This window comes from Hypanus sabinus, chromosome 22 (genome assembly GCF_030144855.1).
Source record: "Hypanus sabinus isolate sHypSab1 chromosome 22, sHypSab1.hap1, whole genome shotgun sequence".
NCBI classification, from domain to species: domain Eukaryota; kingdom Metazoa; phylum Chordata; class Chondrichthyes; order Myliobatiformes; family Dasyatidae; genus Hypanus; species Hypanus sabinus.
The window spans coordinates 41,273,175-41,299,669 of NC_082727.1; the positions used below are offsets into that span (position 1 = coordinate 41,273,175).

Here is a 26,495-nt window from a genome sequence, read left to right on the forward strand (position 1 = left end):
GTTCAATCTTTCCTTATAACTCAGGTCCTCCAGACCTGGCAACATCCTTATATATTTTATTTACATCACTCTTGTAGCTAGGTGACCAAAGCTGCACACAATACTCCAAATTAACCTTCAACAATGTTTTATACAACTTCAGCATAACATCCCATCTCCTGTACTCAATACTTTGATTTATGAAGGCCATTGTGTCAGAACTTTCTTTACTTCTGTCTGCCTGTGGTCCACTTTCAATGAATTATGGACCTGTATTCCCAGATCCCTTTGCTCTACCACACTCCACAGTACTCTACTGTATTAAGAACCACCCTGGTTGGTCCTCCCAAAGTGCAACATCTCACACTTGTCTACGTTAAATTCCATCTGCCATTTTTCAGCCCATTATTCCAGTTGGTCCGGATTCCACTGCAAGCTTTGATGGTCTTCCTCACTGCCCACTGCCCCCCCCCCCCAATCTTGGTGTCATCCGCAAATTTGCTGATCCAGTTAACCATGTTATCATCCAGATCATTGATAAAGATGACAAACAACAATGAACCCAGCACTGATCCCTGCAGCACTCTACTAGTTACTGGCCACCATCTATTACCACTCTCTCGCTTTTCCCACAAAGCCAATGTCTAATCAAATTTGCTATCTCATCTTAAATGCCAAACGATTGAACCTTCTTGACCAAACTCCCATGTGGGACCTTATCAAATGCCTTGCTGAAGTCCATGTAGACAACATTCATTGCCTTGCCTTCATCTACTTCCCTTGGAAACTTGCTCAAAAATGTCCATAACATTGGTTAGACATGACCTACCAAGCAGAAAGCCATGCTGACTCTCCCTGTCTGTCCAAAAGAATACCTTCCAATAACTTTCCCACTACTGATGTCAGGCTCACCAGCCTTTAGTTTACTAGCTTATTCTTAGAGCCTTTCTTAAACACTAGAACAATGTTAGCTATCCTCCAATTCTCTGGTACTTTACCTGTCACTAAGGATGATTTAAATATGCTTGGGTCCCTGGAATTTCTGCACTTGCCTCCCACAAAGTCCAAGGGAGCATCTTGTCAGGCCCTGGGGATTTGTACACATCCTCCTCCTTAATCTGTATAGGGTCCATGATCTTGCTACTGCTTTGCCTCACTTCTATGTACTCTGACCTTCTCCCGAGTAAAGCCAGATGCAAAAAAATCCCATTTAAGAACTCCATCTCTTTTGGCTCCATGCTTAGGTTACCATTCTGATCTTCCAGAGGACTAATTTTGTCCCTTGCAATCCTTTAGCTCATAACATATATATATATATATGTATGTAGGAGCCCCTAGCGTTCTCCTTCATCTTTTCTGTTACAGCAACAACATGCCTTCTTATAGCCCTCCTGTTTTCTTTAAGTGTTCTCTTGCATTTCTTATACATCTCAAGTACCTCATTTTGTTCCCGCCTGCCTTTACCTGCCGTGCAATTCCTTTTTTTTTCTTAACGGGGACCTCAATATCTCTTGAGAAACAAGGTTCCCTAAAACTGTTGTCTGTGCCTTTTATTCTGACAGGCTTTGTACTCTCAAAAATTCGCTTTTGAAGGCCTCCCACTTACCAAGTGCACCTTTGTCAGAAAACCATTGCAAGCTTCTTTCTGATTGCAGTGGGATTTCATAAAATATTTTCTAGCTTTTTGTTTTGTAATACACAATCAATAGTAAAATTATCTCTTTTAAAGCATTGTGATAGTTGAGTTGAACTTAGGGATTTTTTTTGATGTGGTATGTAAGAATTCACGCTCCTATTTATTCTGATATAATTAATAGGTTTATGGGATCTGCTGGTAACAAAATCAGCTGGTAACACAACTTCAGGATTGAAGGACATCCTTTTAGAACGGAGATGTGGAGAAATTACTTTAGTCAGAGGGTGGTAAGTCTGTGGAATTTGTTGCCACGAGTGGCTGTGGAGGCCAAGTCATTGGGTGCATTTAAGGCAGAGATAGGTTCTTGATTAGCCGGGACATCAAAGGGTATGGGGAGAAGGCAGGGGAATGGGGATGACTGGAAGAATTGGATCAGCCCATGATTGAATGGTGGAGCAGATTTGATGGGCCGAATGGCCTATTTCTGCTCCAATGTCTTAAGGTCTAACCTCTAACAAATAGTATGTTGTTATCATTAAGTAACTGTTGAAACTTGTTAGATTTAACATTTCTCATTCCTTTATGCTTTGCTTCTCATAATGTTTTAAAACAATGAAAAATACTTCTAAAATGAATAAAAGTGCTAGAGTTTTGTTGCAATTCACAACGTGCGATTCTTACTGATTAACCAATTGTGGATATTACTAAGAATATCCATCTGCTTATAGGAATGCTCAAACCATGCGATTACAAACACTTAAGTATTGCAGGACATATTAATTAAAAGGTACCAGATAGATCTTTAACCCATTTAACTTCACAGCAAATCAGAGAAGCATCTGGAGGTTTGCTGTTCACTTCTTGTGCTTATTAAATGCCTAAATTGTATTGGGTTTAAATCATCTTACATCTACCATCACAAATTGAATTAAGAGTGGACCTAATCGTTTTATGATGGACTAATAAATATTATGTGACTAAGACAGTTTCATTGCCTAATCATCAAAGAGGAAATCAGAAAATGCATCATGTCTATATTAGCAGTCCTGAAATAACAAACACAACAACAATTAATAATGAAAAATGAGTTGACTGAGTTTGACTGATGTTATTAACTACCAATCATTAGTCCTGTGGTGTGAATATTCTGCAGATGCTGGAAATCTTCAGCAACACACACAAAATGCTGGAGGCAACACTTATGGTGGGTAATATTAATCTTACTGTTCAAATATTGATGTGTATTTCCCTCCATAGAATCTTCCTGACCATTTGTGTGTGACTATTTCAATGACTTCCTCTGAAGTTCTTTCACATTTGACACATTAAAAGGTATTCGCTTTTGCAGGGATCTACCCTGTCTGTTACAGTGCAATTAGGTTGTTGAAGGCATTGTGCATTTTTGGTAATGACAGATTGGAAAGTCATCATTACTCTCCTCCCAGATTATTTCTGTAGCTTTAGCTCTCTCATGTCTGTTGCAATTGTGAACAAAGTCCTGGGGACACAAAGAAGCTAGTGGAGATAGAAGTGTCTTATTCTGCAAAATGAGCAATGGACATCATATTGAGAAGTCTTCTGAAGAAGAGGCATGCTCAATCCAAGATTACTTGACATTTTTATATGCTAAAGATCAAAGGTAACAGCAGGACAATTCTATAGTTACAGTGTATCTCCAATGCTTCCTTTGAATTACACATAGTTTTCAAATTCCTTTGCACCCTCGCTCCAGACACCCAAAATGAATGTTAATCCCCACTGACTCCATCTGCAATCTTGCATATGCCAACATCTGAGGTCTAATTGTTCTGAGCTGTGTTTTATATTCAATCTGAAAACCACATTCAGATCTGAAAAGTGGTGAATCTGTGGAATTCTTTGCCACAGGCGGCTGGGAAGGCCAAGTCTTTATGCATATTTAAGGCAGAGGTTGATAGATTCTTGATGGGATAGGGGGAGAAGGCAGGAGATTAGGGCCGAGAGGAAAACGTGATCAGACATAATAAAATGGGCCTAAATGGACTCAATGGGCCAAATGGCCTAATTCAGCTCCTATATTTTATGGTCTAGTGAAGATTGGTTGCTGGTGAAGTTAATATTTGCTATATACCCTAACTCTAGAATACGCTCTACCAATGTCGGATGATTGATGGACTAGATCAGATAATAAATTCCTAACAGCTAGCATTTGCTTCTCTCACCCTTGCATTCACACTTTCAAGGACGTGAGAAATACAATAACACTAAGCCATTTGTCTCCTCGTGTCTGCTGCATTATTCAATAAAATCATGGCTGACCTTTTGCCACACCGCCCCTTTCCTATACCAACCCTGTACCCCTTGATTCCTTTTGTATTTAATCCCTAGCTGGCCCATGTTTGATGACTGAACCTCTGCATTTCTCTTAGGCAGAAAATTTCAAACATTTCAAAGAATGGCTGACTTTACTTTAAGGCCAATCCCTGATTTTTTTGCACACCCCAGCCGTGGGAAGGCCACACATGTAGTTTGAAGGCCATTTGATACTCAATCAAATTGCAACATCATATCTTTACGCTTGTATTCAAATTCTCTCACAACAAAGACCAGCAAACTTTGTAATTGTTTGTTGTACTGGAACATCTACTTTCCGTGATTGGTATACAAGGACACCCATCTGTCCGTGAATAAAGAATCCTTTCATTTTTCACTAGGCGAAAAATATTCCACATTTCCAGGTTTGTTTTTTTTTACCATGACTTAATCTTTTTTCCAGTTATATTCCTATGACCTCCTCCAATCTTTTACCACGTCCTTGTGTCGTCTTTGCATGCTCCATGTCACCCGCTTGTGTGTCCTCAGCAAACTAGTTTATTTTCTCTTACAGGAAACAGATTGTGAACTGTTTGGGAGTACATCCAACTTCCCATAGCTCCCACCCAAAATGACCATTCAACTCATCATGTTTCTTTTGACTGAGCCAATATATTGCTCCCAGTCCCGAGTAAGGAAGGGCAAAGAAGGCAGAATAAGAAGGTGGGAGGGTGGAAGGACTACAAGCTGGAAGATGATAGGTGAAGCCAGGTGGCTGAGGAGGGGAGAGGGGGATGAAGAAACTGAGGTGATAGTGAAAACGTAAAGGGCTGGTGGACCATGGGAGAGGGAGGTGCGATAGGTAGGCGAGGACAAGAGGTAAGAAGGTGGTCAGAGTGGGGAATTGAAGAAGAAGAGGAGGGGAAAATTACCAGAAATTGGAGAAATCTATGTTCATCCCATTAGATTGGAGGCTAGCCAGATAGAATATGAGGTATTTCTCCTCCAACCTGAGAGTGGCCTCATCGTGGCAGTAGAGGAGACCGTGGATCAACGTGTTGGAATGGGAATGGGGATTTGACTTAAAACAATTGGCCATCAGGAAATCCTTCACTGTGCACCTTAGAACATGGAATGAAGGTGTTCGACAGAGCGGCCCTCCAATCTACATTGGGTCTCACCATTGTAGAGTGGCCACATCGGTGGAATCAGATACAGTAGACGACCCCAACAGATTCACTAGTGAAGTGTTGCTTCACCTGAAAGGTGAGTTCGGTACCCTGAATGGAGGTGAGGAAGGAAGTGAATGGGACGTGCAGCATTTCTGTTGCTTGCAGGGATATGTGCCAGGAAGGAGATTAGTGTGGAGAAACAAATAGACAAGAAAGTCATGGAGGGAATGATCCCTTTGGAAAGTGGAGAATGGGGGGTGGGGAATGTGGTTGGTGGTCGGATCCCATTGAAAATGACAGAAGCTGTGGAGAATGATGTGCTGGATGCAGAGGCTCATGGGCTGGTAGGTGAGGACAAGAGGAACTCTATCCCTGTTCAAATGGCGGGAAGATGGGGTCAGTGGGGATGTCTAGGAAATGGGGGAGATGCAGGTAAGGGCAGCATCAAAGGTGGAGAAAGGGAAACACCATTCTTTGAAGTAAAAGGACATCACTGATGTTCTGGAAAGGAAAGCCTCATTTTGGGATCAGAGTGGCGGAGACGAAGGATCTGAGAAAATGAATTGGCATTTTTGCAGAAGTGTAGTCAAGCTAACAGTGGGAGTTGGTAGATTTATAAAAGATATCAGTGAACAGTTTGTCTCCAAAGATGGGGACAGAGAGAATGAGAAAGTGAAGAGAGGGGTCAGAAATGGACCAAATGAATTTATGGGCATGGTGGAAGTTGGAGGTAAAATTGATGAAATTGATCAGCTCAGCATGGGTGAATAAAGCAGCATCAATGCAGTTGTGAGTGTAGCACAGATAAAGCTGGGGGGGCATTATCACAGGGAGGGCTTGGAACATGGGGTGCTCTATGTCACCAACAAAAAGGGCAGGTGTAGCTGGGGCCCCATGCGAGTGCACATGGCTGCACATTGAGTTTTGACAATGTGGGAGGAACCGAAAGAGAAATTGTTGAGTGTGTGACAACCAGTTCTGTCAAATAGAGAAGGGTGTTGATGGAGGGGAACTGGTTGGGTCTGTTGTCCATTAAGAAGAGGAGAGCTTTAAGACCTTCTTAATAGGGGATAGAAGTGTGTTTAGGGACTGGACATCCATGATGGAAATGAGGTAATCAGGGCCAGCGAATTGAAAGTAGTGGAGATCAAAAGGATTTGAGGTTTAACCCTCATCTGCAAAATTCTGGGGTCTTCTACTGCCACTGGTGCTCCTGATGCAGCCAACTCTATGCTGGTGAGATCTGATGTAGATCGGGGGATCGCTTTTTTGAACACTTTGGCTGTACACACTCAAAGCAGGACTTATCATTTTAATTCCTATCCCCATTCCAATTCTGATGTGTCAGTCTCTGGCCACCTCTACTGCCACAATGAGGCCACTCTCAGGATGGAGGAGCAACACCTCATATTCCATCTGGCTAACCTCCAACCTTGATAGCATAGACATTGATTTCTCCAATGTCCAGTAATTCCCCCCTCCCCCTTCTCTCTTCCTCAATTCTCCACTCTTACCTCTTCTCCTTACCTGCCTATCACCTCTACTGGTGACGCTCCTTTCCTTTCTCCCATGGTCCGCTCTACTCCCCTATCAGATTCCTTCATCTCCAGCCCTTTACACATCACCTCCTGGCTTCTTACTTCATCCCCCCTCCCCTCAACCATTCTAGATAGTATTCCTTCCCTTCCCCTCACCTTACTCTGGCATCTTTCCCCTTCTTTCTAGTCCTGATAAAGGGTCTTGGGCCAAAATAATTTCCATGGGTGCTGCTTGACCTGCTGAGTTCCTTTAGTGTTTTGTATATGTTGCTCTAGATCTGCAGAGTCTCTTGTTTCTATAGCACCCACTATCACCTTTTATCTGCTTTGATAGTTGCTAAAAAGACTAGGTCATTTTCCAACATGATTTCCCTTTCATAAATTCCTTTTGATTCTGCCCATCCCTTTTTGTGTTTTTCTGCTTGTCTACCACTTCCTTAATAGAAGATTCAAACAATTGCCCCACTGCTGATGTTGGCTAGCTGTCCTGTAAGTCTTTGTGTTCTCACCCCTTCCTTCCTTGAATAGATTGGCTAGCTTTAAATCAATAGATCTTTGCACAATGTGAACCAGGACAACTATTGATCCTGAACCAGTTACCATAGTCACTTCTCCTAAAACTATTTGGAATGCAGGTTATCTGGTTCCTGGAACTTGCTGATTTTCTGTCATTGATCTGGGTTGCGTAATTAGTATTACTGACACCAGTACTTTTGTTGTTGTCATTTTCATTCAACTCCTCGTTTGCTCCAACACCTCCTGATCTCCTTTACTTCCAGGAGTTGCTCTGATTTGTGTTTTTGGGAAAATCGGCAAAAAATAATCTCTCTTATTTTTATTTTTTAAATGTTTTAATTCAATATATTTATTTCAGTCTCTATGTATAATAGCCTGAATTTGCTTTTTCTAAGTTTTTTTTTCACATGTACTCTCCTATGTAAACTTTGTCTGTTCTTTGTATGATTACTTTCTTCTCTTAACAGCTTCTTGATCCACTTTGTTGAACTCAGAACAGTTGTCAAATGAGCAATAAGCCTGAGGATTGGGAACATTTCAAAGCCTTCTCCTTTTACTTAATTAGTGAGGGCTTCTCGAAGGATCATCATGGTGGAGAGGCTTGAGAGTCCCCAAGGTTCCAAGAGTGGTGCTGTCTGAAGTTTATCTCCTGGTAAGGTCACCCAGGACAGTAAGGTCAAGGGGGACGATCCAGACAGAGCAATCCCACCAAGACTTCCAAGGCAGAGTTGGCAGAAGATGATGACACATCACAATGACAGGGAAGACGGAGGAAGACTGCAGCCGTGATAAGTCCCCAGTCGTCTTGCATTGCATACCACTGGACCCTGACCCTGATATGTTAAGAAATGTATGGTGGCTGTCTGTGCAACAACCTCCCTATGTGGAAACTTTGGTACGGCAAGGGTTAAAGGCAACCTGCAGATGAGGTTGACTGTGTGGTGTGTGGTCAAACCTCGATAAGGGGGACCTTTGAAGTGAGACCACCAGAGGAAATCTTGCTTACTGCAGACAGATAGGTGAGAATGACTCTGGCAGTGTTTAATCAACCTAGAAGAATACACTGTAGCTTCCCTTTATACAGTAGTTGGTGCCAGAGACAGACAGCATAGCTTGCTAAATGATGCTTTAAAAAGTCAAGTTTCCAAATATCAGTCGACTTCTTCCCACTTACACCTTATCCAGCAACTTTTGCATCGTTGCAATAGACAATAGGTGCAGAAGTAGACCATTCGGCCCTTTGAGCCTGCACCGCCATTTTGAGATCATGGCTGATCAACTACTATCAATACCCGGTTCCTGCCTTGTCCCCATATCCCTTGATTCCCCTATCCATAAGATACCTATCTAGCTCCTTCTTGAAAGCATCCAGAGAATTGGCCTCCACTACCTTCCGAGGCAGTGCATTCCAGACCCCCACAACTCTCTGGGAGAAGAAGTTTTTCCTTAACTCTATCCTAAATGACCTACCCCTTATTCTCAAACCATATCCTCTGGTACTGGACTCTCCCAGCATCTGGAACATATTTCCTGCCTCTATCTTGTCCAATCCCTTAATAATCTTATATGTTTCAATCAGATCCCCTCTCAATCTCCTTAATTCCAGCGTATACAAGCCCAGTCTCTCTAACCTCTCTGCGTAAGACATCCCAGGAATTAACCTCGTGAATCTACGCTGCACTTCCTCTACAGCCAGGATGTCCTTCTTTAACCCTGGAGACCAAAACTGTACACAATACTCCAGGTGTGGTCTCACCAGACTCTGTACAAATGCAAGAGGATTTCCTTGCTCTTGTACTCAATTCCCTTTGTAATAGAGGCCAACATTCCATTAGCCTTCTTCACTGTCTGCTGCACTTGCTCATTCACCTTCAGTGACTGACGAACAAGGACTCCTAGATCTCTTTGTATTTCTCTCTTACCTAACTCTACACCGTTCAGATAATAATCTGCCTTCCTGTTCTTACTCCCAAAGTGGATAACCTCACACTTATTCACATACAACGTCATCTGCCAAGTATCTGCCCACTCACCCAGCCTATCCAAGTCACCCTGAATTCTCCTAACAACCTCATCACATGTCACACTGCCACCCAGCTTAGTATCATCAGCAAATTTGCTGATGTTATTCTCAATGCCTTCATCCAAATCGTTGAGGTTGGCAGGTAACACCAGTTTCTGTATTGTACATAAATATTTCTCGAAGCTGCATGCTCCTGACCTCATGAGCTTTCAGTATAGCACTTTCTGCTGTTCCATTAGACCATTCCAGTTTAAATGAACTAGCAGTTCTTTGGCACTTCACGCCCTTCTGCTTCTTTGGAATTCAACATAGTGCATCAGTAATTTCTTCAATAAGAACGGTATAAAGAAGCCAGTTCTAAAATCTGCAGACAAATCATCGGAAACTCCCTGTTGTTATCACCGTCCACATCAGAAATTGGAAAAGGAACTGTGATTGTGTACGATCATGAAATATACAAAACATATCAACGAGGCAGAGGGTGACAACCTTCTGTGCACAGTTTAAATTCTTTTGTGTGCTAGTAGCATGCCCACACATGCACACACTTTTGAGGGAACATTGATCGAAAGAATGTTTGTGTCGTGGGTCCAGGTATTTTAATTAGCTTATTATCAGTGTCAACACCCACTTAAAAAAAAGTCACTGACAGTCATTCTCCATTAAGGAAATCTGCCCGAATATGCTGGATTAAGTCCTGTAGCAGTCAGCAAGTAGTGAAAAGGGTATGATTGTGAGGTCAAGAAGCCACTGAGAATGTGTGGATCTCGGACCAACCTCTACAGCCATCTGAAGACCCACCAATAGACAGTCCTTCAGGATTCAGCTTGAGTGATCTCACTACCAGTGGGTGCTGGGCCACCTTTTCTGTTGGGATTTTGTGGAGGGATATATATTTGCTGTAAACGATGTATTTTTTAATTTAAATGTTATGAATAGTTTCTGGTGCTTCCACATGCAGCTCCCTCCTGATGATTCCCATTCATTTAAAATTTTAAGTAGATTCAATTAAGAATAAAAACAACAATTTTTCCATGTACTTTATGACCAGAGTTTTATATCACATTTTTAGCCCTTTATTTATTCTGAGCCTGTCAATCTTTTTAGCTAGTTTTGTTCTGAATGTCTTGTGTAGTTTTGTACTTGTAAATCAAGAAAGATGTGCCCTGACTTGTTGATCAGTAAGTGGCGGCTAACCAAATTGACATTATAATCTGTGTTGCATCAGATAGGTGGAGATGGTAGAACAATGCTATTTGTTTGTGGAGATGTTTAAAAATATGGTACCCAGTAGAATTGGTGATTGAGCTGTGCCATTTGATGCAAAGTGGCACAACCAACTTACTGATTGACAATAGGACTGTGGAGATTAATATTTAGCTTCAATGCTATCAAATCTCCAGGTGCCTGTTGCAAGGATTAATCCTTCTTGACTTCACAGCTGAATGAGACATGGACGAAGAGGGTGGGCTTGACTGCTAACTAATATTTCAATGTCATCTATTCATATTAATAGAAAGAGACTTGAAGCAGAGAAAGCTGATGTTACAACCTGTCGATTTTATTAATTATTTTTTGAGATACAGGACAATTAGACTACTTCCCATCTTTGCCATGTGGAGTCTGTGTATCCATGGGGAGGAAGCACAGACTCCTTATGGTTAGTGTCGGAATGCTCTGAGCTATAGTAGCACAGTGCTAACCACTGTGCTAACGCAGTGCTCCATTTGGCTAGCTGTCTGGTTGGGTTGGGCCCTATTTTTAGCAAATGGAGTATACTGTCATGGAAAATTGACTTAAAAAAATGAACATATTGTTCCCTTTAATCAGGGCCTCATATCCTCTCCATGGAAGTTTTGCTCTAGTGAACAAAGAAAGTTTCATATTAGAGCAATGTATGGTAGATTAATATCGAACCATCCATACCAAATTGACATTTGTCTAAGATGACAACTAAACAAAGTTCAAGGTGAATTTATTATCAAAATGTTTATATGGTACAGTATACTACCTTAAATCTCATTTTTTGTAGGCATTTACAAGGAAGAAAAGTAATAAAATAGAATTTTACAAAAAATCGTTATATAATCAAAGACTGACCAACACCAATGTGCAAAAAGAAAACAAACTGTGCAAATAAAAATAATACTGAAAACATGAGTTTTCAAAGAAAAGAGTCCTTGAAAGTGAGTCTGTAGATCATAGAATCAGTTCAGAGTATTAGTGAGTAAAGTTGTCCATGCCTGTTCAGGAGCTGTTCCTGAACCTGATACTGTGAGACCTAAGATTTTCATATCTCTTACCTGATGGTAATAGCAGGAAGAGGGCGGGGTTTTTTGATGGACATTGCTGAATGGATCAACTTGAAAGGCAGTAGACTGTATCAGGTTGTGGCTTGCCATACAACCAGCAACGTTCCGGTATCCAGTGAACCAGCATTGTATCTCAGGAGCCTGGCTGGAGGACATTCTACATCCTATCAAAGTACTGGTTCTTGTGGGGTCAGGTAGCTCATATTTCACTTTCATTCTTAAAATACACTGTTTTGAAATTCTGCCTCTGATCATTGAATTAATTGCATTGTAAACAGTGAAACAAATCATTCAGTTAGTTCAGAATTTAGCATGCCACTTATCCAGATTTTGGGTATGTGTGTGATTGAATGGCTTAATTAAACTGTTGAGCAATCTGATTATCTGAATGCAAAATAATGGTTTCGTGGTAGAAGACAAGCTGAGTGCTTTAGCAGTGTGTCCTCCAGGCATTGAGCAAATTGGATCTTTTCACAAGACAGATTTTTTTGTTAAATCTAATATTATATGAAAATTAATATGTAAAACTCCTATATGCATGTACATTCATACAATGATTAGTATTTTGTCATTGAAAGATTCACGAATCTAATTGAGGTGTCATTGTTCCACAGGTTTTTAAAGTCATAATTTGTAGATGTATTGTATGTCTAATAATTGATGTCCATTTTCTCGATTTTGATAATTTATCAACAGCAACTTTGGCATCATTGAAAGGATAACGTGACCAATCTCAGCACGACAAAGGCATTCTCAGTAATATTTAGAGGCCAGTTGCTAGATTGGGTGATCTGCTCTATGGATTAGTCAGTGATATTTAACTAATAGTGTGAAGTTGTATCTATTATCCAGCAATGTATCTTTTGCCAGGATGTCTTCCTTGGTTTTGATCCATTGTCAGGGCAAGAATTGGGAGAACAATGGTATGTGGGACAAATTAATATTCTGTTTCATGGAACTTTGCTTGGAGGAAGCAAGGGCACGTGTTAACATAGAGGTAATAGTAAATGCCTATGAAAATAATGCCAAATAATTTTATTGTTCTTGCTCAAAGTTGAGCTAAGAGTTGTATATATACTCAGTGGTCATTGTATTAGGTACCTCCTTTACCTAATAAATTGGCCACTGACTGTAAGTTTGTGATCTTCTGCTGCTGTAGCTCATCTACTTTAAGGTTTGACATGTCGTGCTTTCAGAGATGCTCTTCTGCACACCACTGTTGAATGCCTGATTATTTGGGTTACTGTCACCTTCCTCGCAGCTTGACCCAGTCTGGACATTCTCCTATGATCTCTCTCATTAACAAGGCATTTTTGTCCACAGAAATGCCACTCACTGGATTTTTTTTTTGTTTTTCACAACATTCTCTGTAATATCTAGAGACTGTTATGTCAGGATACACCAGTTTCTGAGATGCTTAACCCATCCCATCTGGCACCAGATATCATTCCACAGTCAAAGTCAACTCTTCCCCATTCTGATGTTTGCTCTGCACAACTGAACCTCTTGATCCTGTCTGCATGCTTTTATGCATTGAATTACTGCCACATGATTGACTGATTAGATGTTTGCATTTATGAGCCGATGCACAGGTATTACCTAATGAATAGACCATAGAGTGTATATCAAAAATCTGACAGAAAAAGGCATAAATGATATCTAAATGAGCACCCCATGCCATATATTTTGTGGTGCATCATGGAACATGATATTCAGGAAAGAATTTTGGTCCTAAATGAATCAGGGGGAGAAACTGCTTTTAATTGTTCCATGAACTAAACATTCTGGGAGTTTGTGGGTAGTGGACTTTCATAAATATTCAGGGACTTACTCTTCCATATTCTGATGGTAGATTTGAAATGTGCATTGTGCCAGCTATTGTACATATAATAAATACAGGAATATGTTCATATTTAGCTTTCTAAAGATTGCTTTATTATTCAGTAAATAAAAACATTCTTTACCCTTCTGTCACAGGTGGAAGTTAAGCCATATGTCCTTGATGATCAGATGTGTGATGAATGCCAGGGTGCCCGTTGTGGAGGGAAGTTTGCTCCTTTCTTCTGTGCCAACGTTACCTGTTTGCAGTATTACTGTGAATACTGCTGGGCAAGCATACATTCACGTGCTGGTAGGGAATTTCACAAGCCTCTTGTGAAGGAAGGAGGCGATCGCCCACGTCACGTCCCATTCCGCTGGAGCTGAAGCGTGTTAAAGTCTGCGAACACGTACTGGAGAGGAGAGCGTGGCCTCAGGGCTGAGAGGGTTCTGGAAATTGGTGCATTCTTCCTCGGATAAAGAATGTTTGTTTTTGTTTTTTTTTTGAAGTCACATTACTGAACTTGTCCAAGGTTGTCTGGTATATAAAAATTTCAGAGTATCTGTACTGAATCTGCACTTTGGCTCTCAAACATTTGCTTGGTACCTTTTTTTTTGTTTTGTATGGAACTTTGCATTGTGATTTAGGAGTTGTAGCTGATAAAACATCAGCCACTGTCAGGTTGACGCTCACGTAACTGTTTCCCATGACAGGAGCATGCACTTATTTTCAGAAACTTAGACTTGCCCCTAGAAGACTTACCAAAGGTAACACACTGTAGGTGGCATATGTAGCAAAGCATTCTTCTCAAATATTCAGCAATTACACATTTTGGATCATTTAGTATACTAGTTACCCTAAAACAAGCCTTTTTTTGCTCTCCATTTTGACTTGCAAGAATAATACCTCATAAGCTCAATTTGATTTTGCTGGGGTTTTTGGTTAGGTCTTTCTTAGTGTTATGTAAATGTATGCTGCAATAGCTTTTGCTGCTAAATAAACGGTATTGCAGATATCATAGTACTTTATCAGGCTAGGGTTATAAATAATTGTGGAGCATAATGCTGTCAGGAAAAAATGCAGTATAGCATGGAGAAAGCTCCAGAGGAAGGTCAGTAGTTTTGACTGCATGTTTACTTAACCAGGTTGCTGCATGCAATAAATTTTGTGTATCATGTCTCTTATATCTGCTGACAACCTGCCCACCAGTGCACAAAATAATAGTGTAGGCTACAAAGAAATTTCAATGTGAGAGAATTGGTTAATAACTGGAGGAAGGCATGCCTCAATGTAAATGCTTACGGAGCTTGAATCTGTGTCCATCAAAGCATTAAGGATATCACAAATACTTATAGATGTAGGATATCTTGAAGTTATGTTGATGGTAGGTGAAGTACTCTGCGGTGATCACTTATAGTGCAATTTTTATATAGTAAGGTGATTATGTATAGTACTGTGATTTAAAAGTAACCGTTGTAATGTCTGACATAGAAGTGATGCTTCATAATCAGTGTATTAAACAAAGTGAGCTCAGTTTAAAAAAATATTCTGCTGCTTGCACCATTTATATAGCTTCAGACCTGGTCCAGAAAACCAAAGAGCTCATACACTACCAATATATTTGTCAGACTGACAAGTAGGCACATTAGGAAAGGAAACTAATGCTAAAGAATTGTCTGCACAAAAGTCAAAATGGAGATGTCTGCTTTCTGGTTCAGAATAAACTCCCCAAATCCCTGAGTATATCCTGCAAAGCTTGAATTCTAATAAGATCTGCTAACTAGTGGACATTTTTTAGCATGTACAGTGGGGCTGCAGATTTCAACCAAACACAGGCTAAGTGTACCAATAGTGGGGGTTTGTACACAGTGACCTTCAGCAGCTCTGGGGACAATCTGACTGGATATGACACCGCATAGTAGATTTGATACTAATTGTTGAGTCATTTGTGTGTTGTGATGTCTGTTTGTGTCCAGTAAGTCTTTATTTTCTTTTTTTAGTTTATTTTTTTTCAGTGTTTAGTTGCAAGTATTGGCATTGAAATTGATTTTTTTTCGAAAAAGAAGAAATTACTTTTTTACTGGTAAATTGCTTATTATCCCTTTGGAGGTTAACTTCTGGGCTTTTTGTGATATTGCTTTCTTGCCCAGGTATGTTTTTCTATATGTTTTTTCATTATCTGTATAAGACATTTGTTATGCACTACTTTTTGTATCTGGACAGTTTTCAACAGTCAGCTGATTTTTTAAGGCGTGCTTTCTGACTGACATGATCTTTTGCAATACCTCAATTTTGAAATATAGGAAAGAAATTGATATTTTCTAAGTAAGTTTATTCTAAAAATATATATTAATTTAATTCTGCAAGGAAATGATTTAACAGATGGGTAATTTTATTTTTTTCATGCTTATTTGCTTTTTTGGAAACTGAAGGAGCTAGAGCTTTATAACTTTAATATGGAGAATTGTAGTTAGCTACAGTACATGACTTTAAAGAAATTCTACCTAAATGTGGAAAAGTGAACATTTATAAACCATTTTCCCCTTCTTAATATAATTTAATGTATGAATTTGAAAGCTGGAATGTAAAGAAATAGTTTAAAAATGGCTTAGAATAGACACATCTCCATTGGTGCTGGAAGCTGTTAGAAGAAAGTGAAATAAAAAAAAATCACTTAATTTGTATATTTATCATTAATCCTTTAAGTACGACTGACCAGAATTGTGAAAGAATTCTTCTGTTCATGTTATTTTTGTATGGATATCTTTTTATGTTAAGTTATAACATGCCCCGATTTGTTTACTTGTTAATGAATATAAATGAGGTCCTTCAGATTGAGAATGTTATTTCTAAGGTGTTCAAATTGTAACTTGATTAAGAGCCCCTTGGTGCAACAGGTCCATGTGTGGCCTTCTCTTGATATTGGAGACTTGAATTAGTCAATTTTGAAGGCTAACTTAACCTCAACTCTTTGTTGTAATGTGCAATACTGTTTGTACTGTTTGTAAAAAAAAAATCAAAAGCATAAATCTTTATTGAAGATTTATTTTCATTGCAAACTTTAGACATTGCGATTCACTAAATCATTTTTCTACTGTCAAATGTGTAACTTTTCTTCATGCTAGTATTTTTTCAATAGTAATGTAGCCTTTGTACTGATACAGATATTCATTGTTATTTTTAGAGAGATTTTTGCTAAAACCAGAGGATTTAAACATATTTACATATTTTTCATTTTTATTTTAGTTATTTTTCTTTACAGACTGCTTTTCTCACCATAATAGTCATTTCTGGGAGAGACTTTCATATCTGGTCAATGTCCAATATTATTTTGTATTTTTACTTGGAATAAATTAATTTTATGATGCTAATTCTTTAAAGTTTTATTTTCAGTTTTGTTATTTTTTGGAGCTGAAACATTTGTAATATTGTTACTAAAGTGTCTAGTTTTGAAATGCAAAGCTTCATGTATTAACTTGCTGAAGTGGTTTACAGTAGTGTGGTAATGACAAACGGCTGACAATGTAGAGTGATTGATGTAATTGAATGAATGGGCAATAAAGCGATCAGAATGGAGCAGACAAAATGTTGTGCTATTGTCAAAGGAGACTGGGGCAGGGGGTGGGGAGGGGGCGTGTGGGCATTGGTGGTCGTGTGCGAAACCTTTAGTTGTATGTGGGGAGTCTATCTGTCTTGCTGAGTGATAAGGCATGGATTTTTGGAGATGGGAAATGCCTTTTTTTTTGTAAGGCTGGATTTTTTGCAGCAACCACTTTTTGTACTGCTTTGTAGATCCACTTGATCTTCTTTCTGTTACTAACCTATCTTTTCCTCTCATTCTCAGTTAGTTGCTACAGAGTTGAAAATATGCCACCAAGTATTTATAAGTGCAAGTGATTACTATATACCCCAAATGGGTAGCTAGCCAGAAATTGTAGGTAAATGTGAAAATTCTGCAATTTTTTTTGCACAAAATTCATAGCTAATGCACCACTTTTGGTATTGAGTACATTCACGAAGGTGCTACTATTAAAAAAAATATAGCCAAACTTTTCTGGATGTAGTTGTATTGGGGTATACAGTACAAGTATTTGTAACTTTGCTGTTAAATAATGGAAAACATTTTTAGAGTGTTCAAAGCTAGGATGTCTGTTTGTTTCTAAACAAACTACTAATTTTAAATGTATCTTTTACTGTTCTCCTAGATTGTTTAGCTAGTACTCTTAACACAGCATATACATTTTGGCTTGGACTAATGCTTGTACGGAACTGCAGTACTGTGACTAAACATGGAGCTCAATCAATGCTGCTACTGCTTACCAATGCTTAAGTTTGTAGTTTGGACTTTAATTTTTCTGTACTAACAAGTAAACATTATTAAACTTAGTTGTATGAAGCATAACATTTGTCATGATTTTGCATGATCATTGACGAGTGTTAGAATGATCTGCAGCTGTTATTAAAACCACAAAAGCCTCTTATAGCCTAATTGGCTGAAAGCTCTTGTGTGCAAAATATCTTGGGTCCGTGAACATTGAACTTGCAAAACAGCACCATCTACAGGCAGTACTCAAATATTGAATTCTCTGCGTTGATTATAGTTCTGCTGTGCTTATATATGGAATTTATTCGGAACATCAAATTTAAACTGGCTAGTTTAATAGACAATTGTTAATAAACTATCAAGCACAATGGCAAACTTATAATTTCTCAATAAAGTGACTGACCATATTGCTTACAAATACTGTTTTCAGTTCCAGTAAATGCTAGTGGCTTAATTGGCTCTGCACAGGTCATTCTTTCCTTGTGTAATGGTTATTTTTCTCAAATTCATCACCTTCCTGCAATTATAAAGTTGTGAACTTGAACAAACTTGCATAATACACGGTCCTTGAGAAATGGTATAGACATTACTATCACATTTTCAATGTCATTAATTGTCACCTAGCATTTACATTGTAAAAATTCACATATTGAAGTTTGCATACTAAGGACCAGAAACAGTAATTTTAAAAACTACACTAACTACACATTTCTGCTATACTTTGTTAGTTGTTTCATCAGTGTCCTCATGATTACTGCAGAGTGTAATGCTTTTGCTGGCCACTTTCAAACTCAAAGGACATATTTAAGACATAATGTGAATTTAGTTAGAGGTAGGTCTACTGGATTGAGGCCATAAGTATACAGCCCATACAAATAATCTAAACCAAACTTGTAGTATTGGATTATTTCCTTCACTTTTCTGCTCTAATTTCTCTGCCCTCCCTACCTCAAATGAAACCTCTGAACTGTGAGCATCAGTGCAAAATACTTCTATCCAGGGCTGGCACTTCTGAGTAATCAATTCCAACAACAAATGAAAAATAATGTTAAAAATTGATTATGTTTGCGTGTGATTGAATAGCACAAATGTACTTTGGCTGTACCGAACTGTGTACTATATTCAGACATTCATAATAAAAGTCCACCTGAAGGACTTGAGCTGTGGTCATTTCCTTCTATCAATACCTCATTGTAAATTCCCTTTGTTTTGAATAGTTGCCCTTCATTACTGAACTATATTGGATGCAAAGTTTAGATATTAGTTTCTAAGCACCTGTTTCTTTCAATAATTATTTTGCTATTTTTGATTTCCTCTTAGTAACCTTTGTATTCCTATTCTTCTACATGCAAAAAAACCCCCATCAAACTGCTAAACTGTTCCTTCCCAATTGAGAAGCCATTAGGTTATTTGGGCTTGGCAATACCAATGATTATTAAGTGGTAACTGCTATCCATTAACTCCTGAACTGACATTACAGCCCAAAATATTTCAGGTATTAAAGAAAACACACAATCCTTCACAAAATTATTATTTTTAATTCACCTTTATCCTTGGTTCTGTTACCAATTCTCCCATCTGTGTATTTTGACCTATCTCTGAATTTCATCTCTCAGATATAGTATATGATGAATTGGACTTGCCCATTCAGGGGTAGATTTTGTACATTTCCTATTCAAAGAATTTGTGTTCACTAATTGGTGACTGTATAATCAATTGGTAATACCCACATAATTTCAGAACATTTTTGCACAAATTTTAAGAATAATCTGAGTGGTAGAAATGTGACCTCATTATCTTGGGACTTCCATGGAATAGGGTCCCCTACAAAGATCTGTAATGTAGGGAGCTGAAGACCAAATGTGAACGACTGGAATGAGGTAAGAATAATGGATACATTTTCAAAAGAATTAGTGTTGCCCTTTTTTGGTTGAATGATAATTAAATATTGCTACAAGACAGCATTTTTCCATTAAATCAAATTCCACATTCTTATGACTTGCAATCTTCCTTTTCCAAAATACCATTCCAATTATTTTTTATTGTTGGTACAAGTCCAGTAATCTGAATGAACTCTAGTGCTTTGTGATTGTGTATTGGTTATTTTTTGAGTCAAAATTAAATGTAGATGAATTTCTTCCCATTTAAAAGATATATATTGTTCATTCTTCAATCTAATATTGACTTTATATTGTTTAGCTAATGGCAATTCCAGAAATAATAAGGCTGAATTTGACAGAGCAGTTTAAAAAAAACAATAGCACAAATTAAAGAGTGGGACAACGGAGGAATAATAGATACCAGCAGGATGAAGTCATAATTTGCAAACTCAATTTAAATACCTATACAGGAACAAGGTTGACATAAAGTGATCAGATGTAATTTTCTTAAATGTGTGTGTAAAAAAAACAGCACCTTAGACAACAAGATAAACTGTAGTTGAAACAGAATTTAAATAAAATATAAAAAAATTAGCTGATAAGGTAATAGATCATTTATAGCACAAAAAAATTGTCTGACGAAGTCTACTGTTCAGGTAGCATCTGTGAAGGGGTCTCATTTCAGGTCAGGACATTCATCTGGATAGAGTACAGGGGAAAGATGGGCAATATAAAGAGGTACGAGTGGAGCAAGAACTGGCAAGTAATTGGTGGATCCAAATAAAGAGGAGTTGATTTTATTGTTTTTGTCAAATCCTGTGATATGGAGATATTCAACCAACAGTATTTTCAGAACATAGGTAACTCCAATCTGTTGAAGGTTTGTTTATAAATAAGTCTTTTATCGTACATTAGGCATGGACTTTGAAACCCCTTATGATCTCATTGGATCTAAAACATTCAACAACAGAAAATTGTTTACTTATCTGTCACTCCCTCTGTTGTACATTTTCAAACCCAAAAACAAAAGGGTAATTTAAAGGCTGTTTATTTAAAAATTCACAGGTACCAATTAAAAGCACTTTCCTTTCTGGCATATTGCTTATAGTAAAATTTAATTTGAAATTATAACAATTTAAATTTTGTTCCTTCCCACACATCCAGAGAGAACAAGCAATTTAAATCTTGAAGAGTGAAGCTACAGCTTTGCACTCATTGTTTAAAACAAACACACCGATCCTGCCAAAGCACTTAATAGGATTGTTTTTTTCCGTTTTATGAAATTTGACTTTTAAGCAACCTTCTAAGCTTTTTTAAATGTAAAGTTGTTGTTTAAAGCACTTATGTAACTAAACCCTTCATCAATGTGCAAAATAGAGCCAAGGAAAGTGGAATGTAGTTTTGAGAAGTTGAACAGTATGTGGATTCTACCACTATAAGACATATGTTGTCAAGATCAGCACATTAAAAAATATTCCAGCTCATAGGGAGTTACAGAACCAGATTGCATTAAAACTATTATAAATTAATGTCTTGAATGAAAGCAGTGGAGGAAGATGGTGGGCAAATGACAGTATCAACAGCTTTGCTCTTCATTAACTTTAGAGATCTCAGAATATAGACATATGATGAGTTTTAATTTAATAATGTTCCCCAGGAAAACTCTTAATTTATCAAGATTACAGTTGGGAAAGACAGCAGAGCACCACACCCTATTTCAAGTCTATCTTTGAAGGGGGAAGGAAGGACATGAAAATATGTAAAAGAGTGATCTAAAATAAATAAAGATTAAAAATAAGAAATGTTCCACAAAGTCTAAAATCATCAATAGTAGCCTCCCTTTAATTTTGTTTGAATGCACTAATAACAGAATTACATTGGACTGCCCAAAGATTAAGGCTTAAGGATTTTGAAATTAATAACTACCAAAAGGAATGTTTGTGAATGTATATTAAAGACTTTTGAAAATTGTAGCATCCTGATCTAGAATATCATGAATTTAGGCGATTTCTTCAAATTGTACATTCAGCACTAAAGCAAGTTGCCGCATCACAGCTTCTGAACTGCTTTAACATCAGATGGATATCCCCTGCACTGCATTAATCAGTGTTCTAATCATGCCTGTTCAATTCCCACACTTCTATTCTGGTTTCCTTCTTCAGAACCATACCCTCAATCTTTTCCTTTCCTGTGCGGTTTCCATTTTCAAAGCAAAGCTGTAAGTACTGCATGTTACGTTTTCAGGATTCATTAGGCTTTAAACTATAACTTTCTCTCTGGAGCTGTTGCCTGAATATTAGCATTCTGTTTTATACTCAGCTTCTCCCATTCCAAATTATAATAAATATAACAGAATGCAAAACAGTTATAATGAAAATAGAAACAGCTGGTAAAACAAAGGTTATGTGGGTGAAATATTTGCTTATACTAGTTCCAGTCTGTCATCTTATAAGAGTGTAATAGGAGCTGGGTAAGCCACCTGGCCCATTGAGACTGCTCTGCCATTTCAAGAAGATCATGGCTGATATGGTCCTAGACAGAATTCCAGAGATTCACTACTCTCTGGGAAAGGCCATTTCTTCTCATCTGTCCTGAATATATTCCCTCAAATCTTAAACTATGTCCCATAGTTCTAGTCTGACTTGCCAGTGAAAACAGGTTTATAGCCTCTATTTTTATCCCTTTCATAATTTTATATGTAAAAGATCCCTCTCATTCTTCTGATTTCCAGCACTAATAGTCCCAAGTGACACAATTTCTTCTCATGGGCTAACCTTTTGTCTCCGGAATCAACCTCTACACTCCCTCCAAAGTCAATGTATTTTTCATTAAATAAGGAGTCCAGAATTACAAATCCCCAATACCCTGATAAATATAACATTCAGTTTAGTTGCAACTGAAATTTGGATTCTGTCCTTGATCCATTACAGTTGATACAAAGCTCATGATACTGGATCTTCTTGATAAGATCCTTAGCTTGAAGAGCTTTGATTCTCTCTTCACAGATACTGTCTAACCTTGTATTTTCTGCATTTTATTTCTTCTAACCTTAAAGGAAGTTGGTGTCACAATCTTCCTCACTGAATGATGAATGAGAGCACAAGTTTATTATTTCCACCATAGGCTCTCTTAAGTAATAATGTAAATTACTTAAACATTAGAGAATGACCAACACATTGAAAAATTCACAGAATTAAATCTTTCAATTGATTTTTATTTTTGACCCAAGGAATGCCATGAATTATAGAGGTTTCAGAAATTTTATTTCAACTCAAGTACAAAGTTATTTCTATTTAACATCTACAGTTATAGATCTGCAAGTAAACTGAAAGCCATCACTAATAGGCAGCAAAAAAATCAGTCAATTTCCACTATGGAAAAAGTGGAGGTGGTCTACATTTTAAATCGATTCTGGTTGTGCACTTGTGTACAGCAAATTGCTGTATCGTACTATGTAACAATGTCATATTTTCCTTACTACAGGAAAATGTTTTCCTTAAGAACATTTTTTTCTGTACCCTAAGACACTGAAAAATGTTGCTTCAAGTATAACTGCGCTGGATAAATGTCTAATGCAAAACTGTACAAACTAAGCAGGGATAACTATTTGCTCTACCTTTTCTGAGCCATTGGTTTCCAAAATATCCTTATGCTTGCTCTTTTCAATTGCCTGTATTTACACATTATTCTCAACATTTCATTGTCTCCAAAACTTGCTGAATATCAGCAGAAAAATTTATGAAAGGCTCATGGTTTAGTTGAGATTATCCAAGTAATTTTACTTCAGAGAATGCATGAAATTATCTAAATTATATTCTGTGTCATATTGTTGTTGATCCCAAAGTTCTCCAAGGTTTTCCAAGATTGCCTTCACAGATGACTTCTCTGTGGAACCAGATCCCTTATTTTCTTGGCCATCCTTAAAGTAAAAAGTATAAACAGAAATAGAGGCATTTTGCATAATCACAAATCAACCCTAACATAAGCAATAACCTGCATTTCTCCAATCAGCCGAGGTGATGAAATTAAAAACAATAACTATTAATTATGTTCCATAAGAAATCTTAGCTGGAACTGAAGCACTTGCTACAAACAGTATGCTGACCACCAGCTTGCAATTTAGATATCAGTCACTAGTCTGACAGTTATGTGCGTAATACTGTCTCTGAGCAAGTGGCAACTGATGAGAGTAGTAGATTTTCTACATAGAAGTATACCATCTTTTGTGATTCACATAATATTGAGACATTCTCATGATTATATTAATTCAAAACTGTCCAATGCCTTTGAGGAAAGTGCCCAAATTTTTCCCACACACAATAAACCAATATTTTCTCTAAATGTACAATTTATGACATTTCTACTCATGTTCATTTGAGAGAGAATGAATAAGAGTGCGATTTTAAAATTACACATTCTTAATGGTTTTAGATGGTGAATATTTTGGAAAAGCTGCTACTTTGGCTTTATTAAAAATGGTGATAAAATACAAGAACACTAAAGCTGTAGTTAACTGCCTTGTCAGAGGTTCAGAGTCTCCATCAGGGTAACACTATCATTTTCTGGATTTTAACCCCTTTCCAAATTTACAACAGATAGATCAATGGAAAAGGAAAACAGATATTCCTTTCACTTGAACCAAATCATTAGGGGAAAAAACAGTAAAGATACAGCTCATCCTGGTGGAGACTAGAATTTACAGGCTCCTCAATATAAAGACCTTGAGTGATGTCATTAATGGGAATATTAAGGATGGGAGTTGGCCCATAACTCCAACATGCATTGCAGACCATTGTATGCACAAAAACTTACTTAACTAAATGGAAGGATTTGATGTTAGTTTCATTTGAATTCAATGAGTACACAGACATTAAAGAAAGACAGCATTAAACTAGTATATAGGTAACAATGTCAACAGCTTAAAAGATCGAGCTTCTGTGTTTTTGAGTGATTTTGTTTTGGAAATTTCTACTCTTGAATGAGTGGTTGATTAGGATTAAGTGCAAACACATTATAGACCAAAGTGAAATTACAGCACTTGCCTTTCTAGAACTGCTTCATTATGCAATGGGAACAACACTAAAGCACAAGCTAATATGACAGATCTCCATACCAGTGGTAAAATTAATTTTGATACAAGACTGATACTACAAAAAAATTTAATAATTCTGGACAAGTTTTCTTTTGCCTTTAAACTAATAAAAGTAAAAGATATGTTTGGAGAAAATTTAATAATTTTTCAACTTTACCTTATCAAGTGTGAATAAATCCAAAAGCTGATCTGTTCCCATGCTCTGCAAACTTGCATTCTCTTGACTAATAATGGTATTTGCAATGCTCATTTTAAACTTCTGCAATCCCATAATTTTTTCCTCTAATGTTCCTCTTGTTATTAATCGGTAAATATTAACAACACGTTTCTAGGGAGATAAAGAAAAATGTTTAAATTATCAAGTTAATCACTTTTCATCCTACACTGATGTGCACCATGTCTTCAATGCTTCATTTCTATTTGCTTTCCACCCTCATTTCCCTCAGCCTAACTTCCTTCTTCAAAACCAGCGTTTTGTAGATGTTGAATTTCTCTTATGTTTGTATTGTCTGATGTACATCATTTCAACAATTAAACCAACTGTTTTCCACCTGAGCACTTTACATGTTGTTCAGCTGCTTCCTTCAATTGTACTCAACTTACCATTTCTCTTCTTCCCTTTATTTGTTTTATGTTGGTCACCTGAAATATCTTAAAATATTGGAGATTACACCCTGAAGTACTGCCTGTTCTTCACAGATCCAAAACAGCATGAGCGTAGTTTTTAAATGTTACAAATCTTTCAAAACAGGGCAATGTCAGTGTATAAAACTGCATGCAAGTGAAACGACACAACAAATTACTTTTAGTCTGAATCAGTCAAACAGTAGGCCACAATAATTCTAGTAACAAATGATTGTAGGCTGAAGCCAAGTCATCAGATGTCCTCTGAAAACTATTACCATTGTTGGATTAGATTCTTTACTTTGTCATTAACAATTTATGCTCGCTAGTATTTTTTATACCTACTCATATACAGGTTTCCCCCACTATCTGAAGGTAGAGCGTTCCTATGAAACGGTTTGTAAGCTGAAATGTCGTAAAGCGAAGAAGCAATTACCATTAACTTATATGGGAAAAATTTTTGAGTGTTCCGACCCAAAAAATAACCTACCAAATCATACCAAATAACACATAAAACCTAAAATAACATTGACATATAGTAAAAGCAGGAATGGTATGATAAATATACAGCCTATATAAATTAGAAATACTGTATGTACGGTGTAGTTTCACTTACCAAAATTGGGAAGACAGCAAGCAAAGATCAATTCAGAGAGAGAGCGAGCGAGAGAAGAAAAAAAAAATCGGCACGTACATGCATGCACACACAACTTGCCCGCACAAGGCTTCACAGTCATGGTAGTCTTTCTTGGAGTAAGCACATGCATAAAGCAGGTGTCTTTTTTTTGTAAAAGCAAAAATCCTCTTTGGTTAGCGAAAACAGGTACTAATGTAGGTCTTTCGTAACAGCGAGCTATCTTAAAGTGAACGTTCGAAAAACGGGCCGCCTGTACATGTAACTGTTACGTATGTTTCCTAGTGGCCACAGTGTGTAGGGTTCCTTAAGATTGTCATTGGTTGGGGGAGGGGGGGGGGAGAGATGGGAGGGGAGTACTGAATAAGCTCCCAGCAATATGCATCTCAAATAGCCTCTGACAACCAAGTCCAGCTCCTGGCCTTTACATGAGGTTTGTTACTAGGCCCAGTGGAATTGTTCTGACAAGAGAAAGGTCGAAGGATGAAGGAGGGTTGCCGACGCCTTAAAACCAGTCGCATCAGGCAGATGGGACCCATTAGCTGTGGTTGGGAGTCATCTAAGAAAAGGAAAACTTCTCAAACCTCTGCTGCCTAGCAGCTCTACTCAATCATGAGTAAACTCTGAGAAAAAATTTGGGGTTGGATTCTCTAA

General features: G+C 37.8%; 2 protein-coding genes across 7 annotated transcripts in view; one reads left to right on the plus strand and one right to left on the minus strand.

The window, feature by feature from the left end:
* cpeb3 (cytoplasmic polyadenylation element binding protein 3) overlaps positions 1-18,551 on the plus strand; it is a 108,319-nt gene extending 89,768 nt beyond the window's left edge. For all 5 annotated transcript variants that reach the window (XM_059947597.1, XM_059947601.1, XM_059947600.1 and 2 more), the window contains one exon: positions 13,446-18,551. In XM_059947597.1, coding sequence (XP_059803580.1) covers positions 13,446-13,673 — 228 coding nt within the window. In that variant the 3' untranslated portion in view covers positions 13,674-18,551. The remainder of the gene's footprint in view (positions 1-13,445) is intronic.
* Positions 18,552-22,684: 4,133 nt separating this feature from the next.
* Positions 22,685-26,495, minus strand: part of btaf1 (BTAF1 RNA polymerase II, B-TFIID transcription factor-associated) — a 100,790-nt gene continuing 96,979 nt past the window's right edge. For both annotated transcript variants that reach the window (XM_059947607.1, XM_059947606.1), the window contains exons 37-38: positions 24,741-24,911; positions 22,685-23,410 (exon numbers count right to left, since the gene is read on the minus strand). In XM_059947607.1, coding sequence (XP_059803590.1) covers positions 23,270-23,410; positions 24,741-24,911 — 312 coding nt within the window. In that variant the 3' untranslated portion in view covers positions 22,685-23,269. The remainder of the gene's footprint in view (positions 23,411-24,740; positions 24,912-26,495) is intronic.